The 16,297-nt window shown below is 35.8% G+C and overlaps 1 protein-coding gene across 1 annotated transcript; it reads left to right on the top strand.

Moving 5' to 3' along the window:
- Positions 1–9,737: 9,737 nt before the first annotated feature.
- Positions 9,738–14,790, top strand: LOC142629052 (uncharacterized). Its single transcript, XM_075803049.1, has 5 exons — positions 9,738–9,849; positions 9,953–10,102; positions 10,199–11,581; positions 11,768–14,566; positions 14,705–14,790. Exons 1-5 carry the CDS (start codon positions 9,738–9,740, stop codon positions 14,788–14,790), a joined length of 4,530 nt encoding a protein of 1,509 aa, XP_075659164.1.
- The last annotated feature ends 1,507 nt before the right edge of the window (positions 14,791–16,297 follow it).

Raw genomic sequence — 16,297 nt, 5'->3', positions numbered from 1 at the left:
TTAGTTATGTCGGGTCCTCGGACCTCCTACTTTGGGGAAATTAACATTTGAAGTTACTATTCTTAAAAATCAAACAGAAACTTGGTTAAGTATAGTCCTCAGACCACAAACCTTGTCAATGTTCTTAATATCTTGTCACTGTTCTTATTCTTATCACCCGTTTTGTGGAAATCATTATCTCACCATTCATTAATTTGGATCTCAAGTTCTTCATTTTTAAGTGTTAAACAAATTTTTGTAAGGAATGGTCTTCGGACCTTACATCCTACTGAAAGCAATATGTCAGATTACAAAGGTTTAACTGTCATGTGAGTTGTCTAACTGTGACATTATTTGATGTCTAAATTAAGTTATGTGGCTGTTTTGAAGTCATAGTGGTTTGCATGGTGGAGTTATACTTATTTATTCTGTTTTCCCTTTAACTATTTGTTATTGAAAACTTTCATGGCAAGCAAAAAAAGAATAAAGTAAAATAAAGACAACATGAACGAAAGTTGAATAAAAATTTTCTTCATTAATTATATACAAAGAAGGGGAGTACAAAAAGTTCCTATACTAGGCCCTAAACTAGGGAAGGGGGGTCTTGAAGGGAGCTGCTGCCAGCCTCAGTACTCTTCAATTCCAGCTCAAAGGTGGACAAGGCTTGTTTCCCTTTGTCTGTTGAAGGAATGAGTGGCTCCACGCTTTGGATCTGCTCCTTCTCGGCTCCACCGCACTCGTCCTTTTCTTTATGGGAACCTTCAGGTTCTGTAGGAGCAGGAACGAGCTCTTGCACCACAGGAGGAAGGGCAGGAGAGGTAGCAACATGAGGGTCTTCAATTTCCTGTATGTCTAGGGGAAGCCAGATGTTCTCGGGCTTCCTCAGCTCGGAAGCCTGAGGAACCCCTGCTGCATTTATGGCCTCTCCCCAGACCTGGTAACACTACTCTCGGCACAAGGCCGCAAAAGCCTCTGTCAGCTCTTCTTGCGTTCTAGTCACCCCCTCCTGATAACTGGCCTTCTTCGTGGCCTCCAGGGTGTGCTTGTGGGTGCGAGCCTCTTCCATTACCCGCATAAGCTCCTTTTCCAAGTCAGAGCGTGCCTGGTGGACTTGGGCGAGCTCGTCATCCTTTTGACGGAGAAGCTTACGCTGCCCCTCCACTTGGGTTTCCATTGTCTTCAAGCTGGCCTTGTCACCATCTCTTTCTCTTTTCAAGTCGGCCAGCTGGGACGAGATTTTCCCATTCTCTGCTAGGGCCTGGCTTAAAGACCTTTCTGCCTCTTGCCTTAGCTCCTGCTCCATCCCAGCGCGCTTCCGAGAGTCACCCACGAACTTCTCGGCCGCGAAAACCTCTTGGATGGACTGCAAAAATGTTAGGAGGTTAAATGCAGTGAAGTGTTTACAAATAAATATAGAATATAAGTGTAAGATGGAACTTACCAGAGCTAAACCCCTTTTTAACGAGAGGAACAGTTGTGGCTGGCCCATCTTCTCCAAGGACTCCATGTCCTTGGGCAGCAGAAGAGGACGCTCCAACACCTCGGCTAGGTGGTGGGCGTGGCCTTGTTAGACTGCCCTAATGCTGGAGTGGCAGGGAATAGGGGCGCCGTCCAGCCTCAAGTCAAGAGACCAGGTGGCTGGTGCTCGGCATACCTTGGCCACGTCCCTGATCTCCCTACTTTCAACTGAACGGGCGCGCCCTTTGCCCTTGTCCAGCTTCTGCTGCTAGGCCGGCGGTGGCTGCTGTTTTAGCTTCTTTGGCTTCTTGCCACCAGCCCCCTCGGCATCCACTTTTCTTTTCTTCTTAGAATTGTCAGTGGGAGGTTTTGGCTCGGCTGGAGGAGGGGGTGGTGGCAAAGCAGGGGGAGCTTGGGACCCTCTTGTTCCCTTCTTTGCCACTTGGGCGTCTCTATCGGTCATAAGGTCCTTTAGCTTGTCCATCTCTTCTTCAACGGAACTGTCGTCTGGACGCGCTATCACTAGACCCACGATCCCAGAGGCCTCAGCTTCTTCTTCTTCCTCGTCGGAAAGGATAACAAACGGGTTTTCGCGAGGTCGTGGGGAGTCCTCGAGCCGAAACTGGTCTATCTCCTCGTCCAATGTGTTCGAAGAAGACACTCGCTCCTCTGGGACAACAATTGCCTGAGAGTGCACAGCGAGTGGGATGGCCGCGATGGGCTGTGTGTACAATATGGTGTGAGGGGCGTCAGGGATGTCATGATCGGCCAAAAAGTGAGGTCTGGCTACGTTGATTCTCCTACGCCTTCGGTCACCCGCGATTATTGCGTTCTCGATCTCCTGGAAGTCCGAGGAGAAGGGATCGTACCCCAGAATCAAGTGGGCCGCCCTAAGTTGTAAGTCTCTGCTGACAAACGCCTCGGAACGTAGCACTCTATTCAAATCTGCAACGTTGTAGTGGCTCAAGCGTGGGCGTACGTTTTGCTTATCTACAAAGAAAAACATCCAGATAAACAAACACGGTTAGATGCGTAGAACATATAATAAATTAAAGGTAAATGCTCAAGTAAATGCGAATGCACATTCCTAGATGATTTAGGGAGTTATGGGATGGGAAGTTAAATCCTAAAGGTGTCGCACCTGGATCTCCCCACTCAACTGGGCAGTGGGGGCCGTCGTGCCAGTTGCCAGAGACGATGAGGTAGTCATCCTTCATGCCTTTATTGGATTTGGGCAAACAGGAGATCAACCTAACTACACTGGAGCGGAATTTGATGTAGTAACCTACTCCAGTGAGTTTATGGCATTCGTACATAAAGACGACATCATGCCAGGTGAGGTTCAGGCCCATTTGCTCATTTAGAGCGTCGACGCTACCCAAAACTCTAAAAACGTTTGGGGCGCACTGATCGGGACACAACTGGTGGTTGCGGAGGTACTCCCTCGTTTCAGGCTTCATTGGGAGGGTCATCCCACCTTCTACGAAGGTTACCATTGGGATGATAACCTCTCCAGCCTTCCTAGAATCGGCCACGGCTTCCGCCGGGCAGTATTCTAAACCTACGTCGCTGGGAATACGATACTTGGCTTTAAAGCCTTCCATCCCAGCGGCGGTATCAACTAGACATTTAAACTTTCCCATCAGAAAGGAACGAAAAACTAAGTTCTAAGAGGGAGAACTGTTATGAGGGGAGCCGAGGACAGTGTCCGAGGAGAAAGGGTTAAGAGAAAAGAAATGAGAACTTACAAATTTCAAGTTGTGCAAATTTCCATGGATTTCTACAGACAAAAGGTGATTACTGATGTTTTGATGGGATTAGCCTCTGGAGAAATAAATGAAGGCGCAGGTTCCCGAAGCGTCACGGCGTGCGGGAAGCGGCCTCGAAATTGTATTTGTCCCGCCCAAATTTTTATGGAGTAACAAGGACCGTTGGATGCTCATCTCACCGTTGAACGTGGGGGACAAGGTATAACTTACGGTAATAAATGCGCGCATTTTTGAAAATAAAACCGCCAAGTGGCATCCTCTAGAACGCGAAACAGTCTTCACACGTGTAGTTATTTACAGAACGTGTGGGGAAAGCTTTCGTTGGATAAAAACCCTATTTTTCTCCTCGGATGATGAAAAATAGAGTTTTGAGGGGCTATTGTGGGGAGTAAAAGGACCCAAATGGGCATATGGGCCTTTGGACTGTAGCATGGAGGGCCGACCTGCTCCAGAATTAAACTATACGAATTGGCCCATACGCTGAGGATCCGAGGGTACAGCCGAGGGCGAGCTTCTCCTCGGACAGATCCCAGAGAACTCAAGACTTCATTATGAAGGTCAAGTCACAACTCTGGAAAGGCTAATGGTTAAAAGGGGACACCCTGAACCTTCTAGATGCACCAGTATTAAAGAAAATATCTAGGGCAAAGGCTGCCACCTCCGCATTAAAGGCTCTGCACCTACCTCCCTGGCCGCATTGATGGAGAAGTGACCCCTGAACAGTAGAACCAAAACTTCTGGTTACTATTCAAAGCATTAAGAGAAGAAATATCTAGGGAAGAAGTATTAAAAGGGGGTGAAGGCCAAAGAAAAAGGGGATCAGCGAGTAATCAAGAAAGAAATTAAGAATTGTAACTTTTAAGAAAGAAAGAGAAATAATACAGAAGTGGTCCTTGGCTTACGTCCGAGGAGGTCCATTTGTTATTATCATCTTCTATTTACAATTATCTTTACACTATAGCCTGTTGTTAAGTTCTCAGTACCTCTAAAGTAGATTTCAAACCCACACTCTACAAATTTCATTGTTTAAGGCTCGTTGGGCCTGAGCCCATAATATTGGATTTGGGTCCAGGTGCGATTGTGCACTTACAATAACATTAATATAACCATACATAAAACATATAATTTTTCCATCAAACACAAATGTAGGATTTATTGTACTAAAAAAAAAAAAAATACACATACATATCTTTATTATAAATCAACAAACATATTATGCAATATAGTTTTTTCCAAGTAATGATGTAATAACTGATAATAACAAAGTAAAATTGACTATAAAAATATCACAATAATACAATTTATTACAATTTTTGTGGTCATATACTACTAATAATAATAACAATAAATAATATTAAATAATTTCAAAATTAACAAAACATATACGTAAATTTAATTAGATAGAGAGTTGAGATACTTACGATAATTGTGATACCAACTGAAAGAGTGAGAATTATAGAGTGATACTTGCAAAAAAGAAAAAGAAAAACACAATTAGATAATAATAAATAAACACAAAATAACAACAATACTAAAAATATTTGTAGTACTAACCATAAAAAATTTATTAATCTAAAATTTGAATAAAAACAACAACGACGACAACAACAACAACAATCATAATCGCTGAAGCAAAAAGTAAAAAAACTTACATTCACCCAAAACTTACAATTGTATATGCTGAAGCAAAACTAAAGAAAAACTGAACAATCGGATAGAAGTGTTTTGTGAGAAAACTTCAAGCAGAGATGTAGAAGTGTTTTGTGAAAAGGAAGGCTTGCCTTTTATTACAAAGATATGAAATAAAAGACAAAAAAAATTCATTTGTCACGGAGACTAATTGAGTTCCAGTCTTTTTGTTACATCAATCATATTTCTCTTGCAGAAATTATTCTTCAAGTCTTGTTTGATTCTTAGCAAAGAATCTCAGCAATGTTTTATTCAAGTACGAGTCACATCAAAATATTTTTTTTATATAACTTTCATGTGTTAGAATCTATGTACTTGAAATTGAAGATGTAGATAAGAATCCTTCTATTTCGGCAATGTCATTGCCACAATTGATTTTCCTCTTTTTTTTTTATAATAATTTTTTTCACATTTTCGGCAATAGCATTGCCACAATACCCACAATTTTTTTCCCCTTTCCCCCTATTTCGGCAATACCATTGCTACAATTTTTTTTTCTTCCCCCTATTTTGGCAATCCCATTGCCATAATTCTTTTTTTTTTCCTCTTTCCCCCTATTTCGGCAATACCATTGCCACAATTCCTTTTTTTTTTTTTTCTCCCACTATTTCGGCACTACCATTGCCACATTTCCCTTTTTTTTTTTTTTTTTTTTTTTTCTCTCCCACTATTTCGGCACTACCATTGCCACATTTTTTTTTCTCCCCCTATTTCGGCAATACCATTGCCACATTTCCCTTTTTTTTTTTTTTTTTTTTTTTCTCTCTCCCACTATTTCGGCACTACCATTGCCACATTTTTTTTTCTCTCCCACTATTTCGGCAATACCATTGCCACATTTCCCCTTTTTTTTTCCCACTATTTCGGCACTACCATTGCCACATTTTTTTTCTCCCCCTATTTCGGCAATACCATTGCCACATTTCCCTTTTTTTTTTTTTTTTTTTTTTCCCACTATTTCGGCACTACCATTGCCACATTTTTTTTTTTCCCCTTCTTCCCCCTATTTCGGCAATTCCATTGCCACAATTTTTTTTTTTTCTCTTTCCCCCCTATTTCGGCAATCCCATTGCCATAATTCAAAATTTTTTTTTCTTTTCCCTCCATTTTCGACAATGGGATTGCCGCAAACCTTTTTTTATTTTTTTCCTTTTGAGCACTCACACATGGGCACTCAATGAAGCGGGCAGGCTGGGCAGAAGGAATTTCGGCAACACTGTTGCCGAAATTCTCAAAATTTCTCTCTCCTCAAATTGGATTTTCTCTCTCATACTTTTCTTCGAATTTCGGCAACACTGTTGCCGAAATTCACTCTCTCTCCTCATTTCCCTAAATAACTTTCAACAGTGACTATAACCCCAAAAAACTTTATTTTTACCAATATTTACCCAAAAGACTCAAGCAAGAAGGGTTACATTAAAAATAAAGTCCGTTTAAAAAAAAAAGAAAAAAACCATTTCAGTTAAAAAAATCCTAGCTGTCTGTTTTAATCAAATTACGTTTAATATCTTCTCTCTCTAAAATAAATGACCTACCGATACTTTGACTCAGAGAAAGGGAAGAAGGGGAAAAAGAAATTGGGATCCAGTGGACGTTCGTGCGGCCGGCCATCACGATTTGATCTTCTGCTTTGTTTCATCTCTTTTCTGCAACAAAACTTTTCTGAAGGTCAGCATCTTCCTTTTCTGTATATCTGTTTTCAATGAAAAATTCCTGTCGAATTTTCTAGGGTTCTTCTTTAACTCCTTTTGAAAAATAGATGGGTTGGTTCCTTTTTCTATGCAAAAATTATAATTTCGGGTTTATACTACATAATTAAGCATCTTAGTTTTCTATATATCTGTTTTGAAAAAAAAAATTCCTACCGAATTTTCTAGGGTTGTTCTTTTGACTCTTTTTGAAAATATAGATGGGTTTGTTCCTTTTTCTATGCATAAAATATAATTTCGGTTTTATGTCCTGGTAACATAAGGGATTTTGCCTTTGATTTTGCCATCGTCAAACCCATTTCCAGTTTCTGTTTTATGGTTTTTAACTTTTATTTTTATTTTAAATTTTTTTTTTAATTTGAATCATATCTGATTTAGATTGGGTTATTCTTTTTTAATATTTGTGCTTCTGAACGTTTGTTTATTTAATTAATAACTTTTCAACCTCTTTGAATTGCCGCCTCTCCTCTCTCCTTACTGTTTGTGCTAAAAAAACACGTTCCCTGTTTTATTGTGGATGTATATTTGTTTTAAAGAATCAGTGAATTTTTTTGACAGTATATTATGTTTTTATTTGCTTAAAATTATGTCGTTAAATATTTAGGGATTAATTCTTAAACACTGTTGTGTGGTGTACACATTAATATTTCGATTAGTTTGTTTATATTTAGAATAAAACTTTTTATTCTTCTGTTTTGAACAGAATTCCAGTAACTGATACATAGTAGAGCATAATGCCAATCTAGACTCAATTCTTATCCTTGAGCATAATCTCTTGGTAACAGAACTTTGTGATTTTTTTAAGGTTCCGCTTTATTATGGCTCACCATATATTCATCGAGAATGAACAATCACAAAACAAGTGATACCTGCTTTCAATTATCTTTTTACAAAGAACACACTGAGTATTAAGATTAGTACCCCATCGCTGTAGACTTAATCTATTGTGGATATTTTTTCTTCCTAATACAGTTTGATGCACCTGCACAAAAATGTCATTGTTTTCTCAGTAATCCAAATTAGTATATTTTCCCTTCGATATTAGTTTGTAGTTTATATACTATAGCTGTAGAAATATGTGTAAGTTAGAATTTAGTTGACTCAACCTATATCATCCTTTATGGACTTATAAATAAGTCTCTCTCTTTCTCCACAAATTTATTGGTTTTTTTCCTTTCTCCCATTAATTTGAGATCGATATACTACTAAATCAATGCAGTTGTTCCAATAGAATTCATCTTTTGAAAATAACTTTCAAATATTTACGACTGAAGAGTTTCTTTATTTTATCCCAGTATTGTTAATTAATTCCATAAGAATTCTCACATTGTGTCAAAAAGTGTTACTGTTTGATGTTAATTTTGCCATCATCATGTAGGAAATATCCAATAAATTGTTAAGAACTAAAACAATCTTTCATATTTTTTGCAACTTAAACCATATTACAATGTTTACTTCCGCTTCTTTTGTATTCTTGCTGTCATCTTTCTTTGCTGCAGTTTTAAAAAACTTCTTACCCTTTCATTTTGTTCAATGCTGAGTTTTTTGCCAGGTACAACACGGTTATTTTGCAAGAAGAGTTTCTGCATCAAACTAAGAGGTTTCGATAGCCTGATTTTCCCTCTATTTATCTCATAATTTGAATTAAATTTTCTCCGTTGATCTGTTTAGTTTTGATTAGGCTCTGACTTGCATATTTTACTCTACTTTTTCCTTCAATTTTTATTAATTTAATGTATTCTTATTTTGTATTTTACTGAATTGTTAGACTGTCATTACTTTTATTTATTTATTTATTTTGCTATGCTTTTAATGGCCTGCATTTGATGCCTCCATCATGTTCACGTATTGAATTAACTTGATTTCCCACATTCTTAAACAAACGGCACCTTTGTCAATAAAAAATTGACATCCAGTCTGTTTTGCTTCTTTTTTGTCAGCACCTGTACCCAAGGTCAGCATTTTGTTACTTGATGTGTTATATTCTTTACTTTGATACTTTCTTTTTGAGTTATTATAACCCAATTTTTTTGTGAGTGGCGTAATGGGGTTTACCGATTGAATATATGTAAGGAAAAACATGTTTGGCATTTAATAATAGTTGAATATTGATTTGTAATGAATATTAATGTTTATAGGACATGTTTGGCATTTAATAATGGTTGAATATTGATTTGTTATGAATATTAATGTTTATGGGATGGACAAGAATAGTAGAACCATCTATAAATCAGATTGACCTCTATATGTGCTGAATTTTGAAAAAACAGGCTGAACTTTTCATTTAAAAGGAACATTGGCAAGTTAATTGAAAATTAAAACCATTTTACAGTTTAGTACAGTTTGTTTAAATGCTGATATCCTTTTTACTTATCTCATATTTGGAATTACATTTTATTCATTTACTGTAATCCTGTTTTAATTGGCTTTGATTTACATGTTTTACCTAACTTCTGTCTTTACAAATTCATTTCTTCAGTCAATTCTCCCTTTTACTTATTTCACATCCTCACCACTATTTTTTATTTTTTGAATTTGAATTAAAATCCGGATGTTTATTATCTCTCTTCCAATGCTTTGGCCTGAGATTTACTGTGTTTTTTCAGATTGAACTGCATTTTCTCTGATTGCCTTTGTTGTTTTTCTTCTTCATAATTAATTTTATTATTATTTCATTATTGATGTATGACTCTAATTTACTAGAATAATTATTAAACTTTGTGTTTTTTTAAGCTTTGTACTGCTGCTTATTAAACTTTGTTTCCTTTAATTTTTGTACTGCTCAGGCCTTTGGGCACAGTTTATTAGCAGCCTTTATAAATGTTGATGTTGTTAGTTTTGTTTATTTTGTTTATTCATTTTATTTTTATTGTGTTTACAATAGTGTTTTGGATTGAATGCTTATAGATGCTTTAATTCTATTTATTTATTTTATAACACACTTTCACATATGTATAAGATCTCAGTTTATAGCAGCTCATTTCTGAAGTTTTGAAAAAAAAAAATGGAAAATGCAAGACAAGCACGATTAAAAAGACGGATGCTAATGTTTGAAAGACGATCCAGCAGAAAATGGCATGAAAGGAAAAATAGTTTACAAAATAAGCTTATCCAGGCTAGGAAATCCAGGGGAATGGTCATTGCTGAAAAGAGGAAAAAAAACAAGAGAGATAGAACAGCATTAACACATGACTGCTCTATGGTCCATTCACCTGGTACAAATATAGATTTTTATGGGTCAAGAGGTACGTTTTTGTTTCTGTTTCTGCCACTTTACTCTTATAAATTTTTTTAACATTTCTTCATAAAAAATTGAAAATAAAACTTTCTATTCACATTGGTTATTAGATATTGATGTTGGCATGGATCATTCCTATGAAGAAACTAGATTGAACATAAGTACGGATGATACTTTGGTAGAAGATGGATTCAATAATTGTGATATATCTCAACAAATCCAACAACCAGAAAGTCAGAGTGGTTGCGAAGAATTTCCAAGTAAATGACTTGACTTAAATTTACAAAGGAAAAAAAAATTATATTCTTTTTTGTTTATATCATTATTGTTGTTCTGATATTTTAAAATTCATATAGGAAAATATACTGAACCTTGGAATTTTGGCTCGCCTTCTTATATATGCATGCATTGCAGTTCAATTTTATGGTATGAAGAGAGAACAGTTAAATCTAAGAGGCCTAGGAACCCAAAATTCTCTCTCTGTTGTATGGAGGGTAAGGTTAAGTTACCTTTGCTTAAGAAGCCACCTCCTCTTATTGATGAGCTTTTAGATCCTCTTGGTAGTCAACGATCTAAAACGTTCAGAACTCAAATAAGAACTTATAATGCAATGTTCGCAATGACATCTATGGGTGGCAAAGTAGATAGTAGAATTAACGATGGAAGACACCCTTACATTTTCAAACTTAATGGCCAAAACCATCATAGAATTGGAACTCTTCTTCCCAATGATGGCCAAGATCCACAATTTGCACAATTATATTTCTACGATATTGAAAATGAAGTTGAAAATAGAATGAATATCTTTAGTACTGATGAAATTGATAGTGACCTTGATCCATCTATTGTTGATGCATTGGTCCAAATGCTTGATGAAACAAACACTTTAGTGAAGATATTTCGGATGTCTAGAGACCGTTTCTTTGATACTGATGTTCACCGTTTAAGATTGCGCCTTATTGGCTCACGAACTACAGATGGAAGAGAATATAACCTGCCTACATGTTCAGAAATTGCAGCAATTATCATTGGTGATATCGGTGCTGAGAATGCACATCGTGATATTATTGTTGAGTTAAAAGAAGGAGGGTTACAACGTATTAATGTGCTGCATCCTTCATACATGGCATTACAATATCCTCTTTTATTCCCATATGGTGAAGATGGTTTTAGGCTCGGCATTTTGTATAGTAATGTAGATGGAATCAGATCTGATACAACTGATTCTGTCACTATGAGAGAATATTATGCATATCGCTTGCAAGAACGTGAACATGAAGGACATACTTTGGTAAATGGTGGTAGATTGTTTCAACAATTTGTTGTAGATGCCTACACATGTATTGAAGAAATCCGGCTTATGTGGGTAAAAGAGAACCCAGACAAATTAAGGATAGAATTGTATAAAGGACTGAAAGATGCAGTTATGAGAGGAGATACCACCCCTGCATCTTCAGGCAAGAGATTTGTTCTACCTTCAAGTTTCACTGGAAGTCCAAGGTATATGATTGAAAACTATCAAGATGCAATGGCAATCTGTAGATGGGCAGGTTATCCAGACCTATTTATTACCTTCACTTGCAACACGAAATGGCCAGAAATTGATCTTTTCCTATCTAGGAAACCTGGACAGAAAGTAGAAGATCGACCTGATGTGATTGCAAGAGTGTTCAAGATAAAGCTTGATCAACTCTTATATGATTTAAAGCATGGTCAACACTTTGGGAAAGTAATTGCAGGTATACTAAACTTTATATTTTAAATATTTTTCCCTTCTTCTTTACTTGGTTTAATAGTAAATCTAAATAAATGTAACTAACTTACTATTTTGGTGGCAGTTGTCTACACTGTTGAATATTAAAAGAGAGGGTTACCTTATGCACACATTTTACTTTTTCTGCATCATGATGACAAGCATCCTACAGCAGCAAAAATTGATAGAATAATTTCAGCAGAAATTCCAGATTTGAATGAAGACTCTTTGGTTTATGAAGCTGTCAAACAATATATGGTTCATGGTCCTTGCGGCTCTATTAATTCAAAGGCAAGTTGTATGATTGAAAACAAATGTACAAAGCACTTCCCTAAAAAATTTTGTTCGCAAACCACTGTTGATGAAGATGGTTTCCCAATATATAGAAGAAGGAATAATGGAAGATTTGTTGAAAGAAATGAAGTCAAACTTGATAATCGATTCATAGTTCCATACAATATTGACTTATTGGTGAAATTTCAAGCACACATAAATGTCGAGTGGTGTAATCGTTCAAGATCTATCAAGTACTTATTTAAATATATAACAAAAGGACCTGATCGTGCAACTTTGATTCTTGAAGAAAATTTACATATTGATTCTTCTACTGGAATGCAGCATATGACAGATGCTGATGAAGTTAAGACATATTTAAATTGTAGATATGTATCTGCCATAGAGGCATGTTGGAGGATATTTGAATTTCCTATTCACCATCGAGAGCCTGCTGTTCAAAGACTGAATTTTCACAATGAGGATGAGCAACCAGTTGTTTTTGAAGATACTGATTATTTAAATAATGTTGTGAACAAGCCAGATATTGAAAAAACCAAATTTACAGAGTGGATGAAAGCGAATGCATTGTATGAAGAAGCAAGGGAATTGACTTATTCTGAATTTCCTACTAAATGGGTTTGGCATAATAGAGACAAAGAATGGAAATTAAGAAAATCTGGAAGATGTATTGGGCGTATATATTATGCTCATCCTGCAAGTGGAGAACGGTTTTATTTGCGGATGCTACTCAATGTTATTAAAGGACCTAGATCATTTGAGGAAATACGAACTATAAATAATGTTGTGTATCCAACTTTCAGATCAACATGTTATGCACTTGGTTTGCTTGATGATGATAAAGAGTGGCACGAAGCTTTGAATCATGCATTGTGCTGGGCTTTAGGAAAACAGCTTCGAGAACTTTTTGTTACAATGTTGATTTTTTGTGACGTTGTAGACCCATATAAATTATGGATTTCAAATTGGCAGTTGTTATCTGAGGACATTCTGCATCGTCAAAGAACAGTTCTACGGTTTGACAATCTACATCTTGAAGACTTCCAATTACAAAACTATGCACTATGTGAAATTGAACAGATTTTGATAAAGAGTGGCAGGTCTTTGCATGAATTTGAGACAATACCATATCCAAATACATTACTTCTCAGACAAAGTAACAATAGAGTATTACAAGAAGAATTGGATTATGATAGAAACTCTTTGGCAGCAGAACATATTAAACTTCTTGCTGGTCTTAATATTGATCAAAGAAATATCTATGATGAAGTAATTAATTCTGTTTTAGAGAATAAAGGTGGTTTTTTTTTTGTTTATGGGCATGGAGGAACTGGAAAGACTTATCTCTGGAAGACTATTATATGCCGATTGCGCTCAGAAGGTAAAATTGTAATTGCAATTGCTTCATCTGGCATTGCTGCATTATTGTTGCCTGGAGGGAGAACAACTCATTCAAGATTTCAAATACCAATAAATGTGACAGACAGTTCAAGTTGCGGTATTAAACAAGGTTCACAAATTGCAGAACTTATGTCAAAAGCAAGTCTTATAGTTTGGGATGAAGCTCCTATGGCACACCAAAATTTTTTTGAAGCTGTTGACCGGTCATTAAGAGATATATTGCGTTTTTCGAACTCAAACAGTGCAGAGACACCTTTTGGCGGAAAAGTAGTTGTTCTTGGCGGTGATTTTAGACAAATATTACCAGTGATATCTAAAGGACGAAGAGAACAAATAGTTGAAGCATCAATTAACAAGTCATCATTATGGAATAGTTGCAAAGTTTTCATTCTGACAATAAATATGAGGTTGACACAAAACCCAGGTGATATTGCAGCAAGGGAATTTGCTGAATGGATATTGAAAATTGGTGATGGTGAACTTAGTAATAGTGAAGATGAAACATTGATTGAAATACCGCATGATTTACTAATTCAGCCTGGTGCTCATCCTTTCAATGATATTGTAAAAGCTGCCTATCCTGACTTTGATACAAAATTCAACAACTCCAAGTATTTAGAGGAGAGAGCAATTTTAGCTCCAACAAATGAAGTAGTTGAAGACATAAATGATTACATGATTGATCTTATTAATGCTGATGAAGAGACATATCTTAGTGCAGATTCATTATGTAAAGCTTCAAGCAACATTCTAGACCAAGATGTCATGTATCCAATAGAATTTCTCAATTCATTGAAGTTCCCTGGTATTCCAAATCATAAACTCAGATTGAAAGTAGGTCTGCCAATAATGTTACTTCGGAATTTAAACCAAAGTAATGGACTTTGTAATGGTACTAGACTTTTGGTCACTCAATTATCAAAATGGGTTTTAGAGGCTCAAATAATATCAGGAACTCATATTGGAGAAAAAGTGTTTATTCCAAGAATAGTCTTATCCCCTTCTGATTCCAAATGGCCTTTTGTACTAAAAAGAAGGCAGTTTCCAGTATCTGTTTGCTTTGCTATGACAATTAATAAGAGCCAAGGTCAATCTCTGCAGCGTGTTGGACTTTATTTAGATAGACCAGTTTTCAGTCATGGACAGTTATATGTTGCCGTATCAAGAGTTACAAGTAAAGATGGTCTCAAGATACTCATTGTAGAAAATGATGATGCTGATCGTTTTCATACAAAAAATATTGTCTACAAAGAAATATTCGAAAATTTGCCTAAAGGTAACACATACTGTTTATTAAATTTATTTCAAATTGTTGATAATGTAAACTACATTGTCACTTATATTGTAAACAGTAGGTTTTTCTCCATTATTATATATAAATTTTACTAATGTTTAAAATGTTCTAATATTACAGTTTCATATCGCAATGGAGTAGAAAACTGTGAAGCAGATATCAGTGAATGTGAGATGGAGTTAACGGAGCAAACAACCATGATCTAACCAATATTGTTATGATCTTGGTTGATTAATAGGTAAATTTTAACTTTTTTTTAAACAACAGAACATAATAACTTATAGATGTTGATTTATCTCAGTTCTATAGATTGTCTTTGAATTCTGAACTGTTCTGGACCATATATATGAACTGCTTCATGGAAAATCGATAGGTTTCTGATTGGAGGATAAAAGAGTTTACATATATTACATCAGAAACAACTTTGGAACTTAAAGATTGCATTGCTCCTTTAAATTGGCCTGCCCCCATGACAATATGACCTTAGAAACTTACAATTAACTGGTCTTCAACTAATTATGTTTAATTTTTCTTACAAATTAAATCAAACTTAGCTATGACCTTTGTGCCTTGGTGATACTGTCCTGTCTTCCCGTTGGGTGAACCTGAATACATATTTCTCACCTCTCCCACTTGAAAAGAAAAAAAAAATCGAACTTCATGTCTTCAACTTCCTAAACTATTAAACCATGGCTAGAGTTTGGGCTGTCATTTACTTCTTATCAATTATTATGTTGTCTGCCCCCATCCCTTCTCTTCAACGGTGTATTCTGAAGGTCCGCACTGATTCGAACTTGAATTAAAATCTGGCTGTTTATTCTATTTTTTTGGATGCTTTGGTCTCCGATTATAATACCTGTTTACATGTTTTAATAACTTTAGGAAAATTGCCCTTAATTAACGTTTTATGCTTTCAAATCTAAAAGTTTAGTGTTCAATTATTGAAAGCTTAGTTGTTTGGGTTACGTTACGTTTTAATTTGTTTTTTTAGTTTCTCTCAAAATTTATCTTTCTCAATTTAATTTACAATAAGCCTATTAAATTATATTTGTTTTTGTTATGTTTTATAGATTGCTACAATTGAATTGTTATTTTTAGTTTTTTGGGTTTTCACTGTGAAGAAACAGAATGCTTATTAGGTTTTAGATTCATTAAAACACTGATTTCAAGTTTCTCAATATAAAAAAACTATTTTTATTCAGTATTTTCGGTAATGGATTTGTGTTGAATTTATCTCTTTTGAATTAACATCATTCGGTTTCTTTTTCAGCTGAAATGAAGTGGAAAGTTTCTTCAATCTATAACCTTTAATTTCATCAAAACAGAAGTAGAATTAAAGGTATTAATTTCTTTTCCTAATATTCTTTTCAATTATGGTTTGTTGTCCATTTAGGAATTTTGACTCATAACTCTTTTCCTCCCTATAAGTGGAAACACCCATCAAATGAGATCCTACATGAGTTTTAATTGTTAGTAATCCTTTAAAATCATTTCACTTTAATTGTCAAATTTTGTTTTCCCTCTTACCTGTTCTATTTTTTGTAAGGGGGATTGAAATTATTGAATTTTGAAATCTGAAATTATAATGTTTGGATGGAATTAGATTTTCGTAGTCTAAGGCATGTCCATGGCTTCAAGGCATCAACTTTGATCTTCCTCATGTTGTCTCTGTTGCTGCAGAGATCAGCGGAGTTGAAAATGTTGGGGGTGATA

The sequence above is a fragment of the Castanea sativa genome, chromosome 1, assembly GCF_040712315.1.
Source record: "Castanea sativa cultivar Marrone di Chiusa Pesio chromosome 1, ASM4071231v1".
Classification (NCBI taxonomy): domain Eukaryota; kingdom Viridiplantae; phylum Streptophyta; class Magnoliopsida; order Fagales; family Fagaceae; genus Castanea; species Castanea sativa.
This window is presented reverse-complemented; position numbering and strand designations above follow the sequence as displayed.

Bases quoted from the DNA above. Each gene is read 5' to 3' on its own strand.
- LOC142629052 (XM_075803049.1), top strand. From the start codon at position 9,738: ATGGTCATTGCTGAAAAGAGGAAAAAAAACAAGAGAGATAGAACAGCA. The intron at 11,582-11,767 runs GTATACTAAACT...AGCATCCTACAG, and splicing joins CTTTGGGAAAGTAATTGCAG to CAGCAAAAATTGATAGAATA. The intron at 14,567-14,704 runs GTAACACATACT...CTAATATTACAG, and splicing joins ATTCGAAAATTTGCCTAAAG to TTTCATATCGCAATGGAGTA.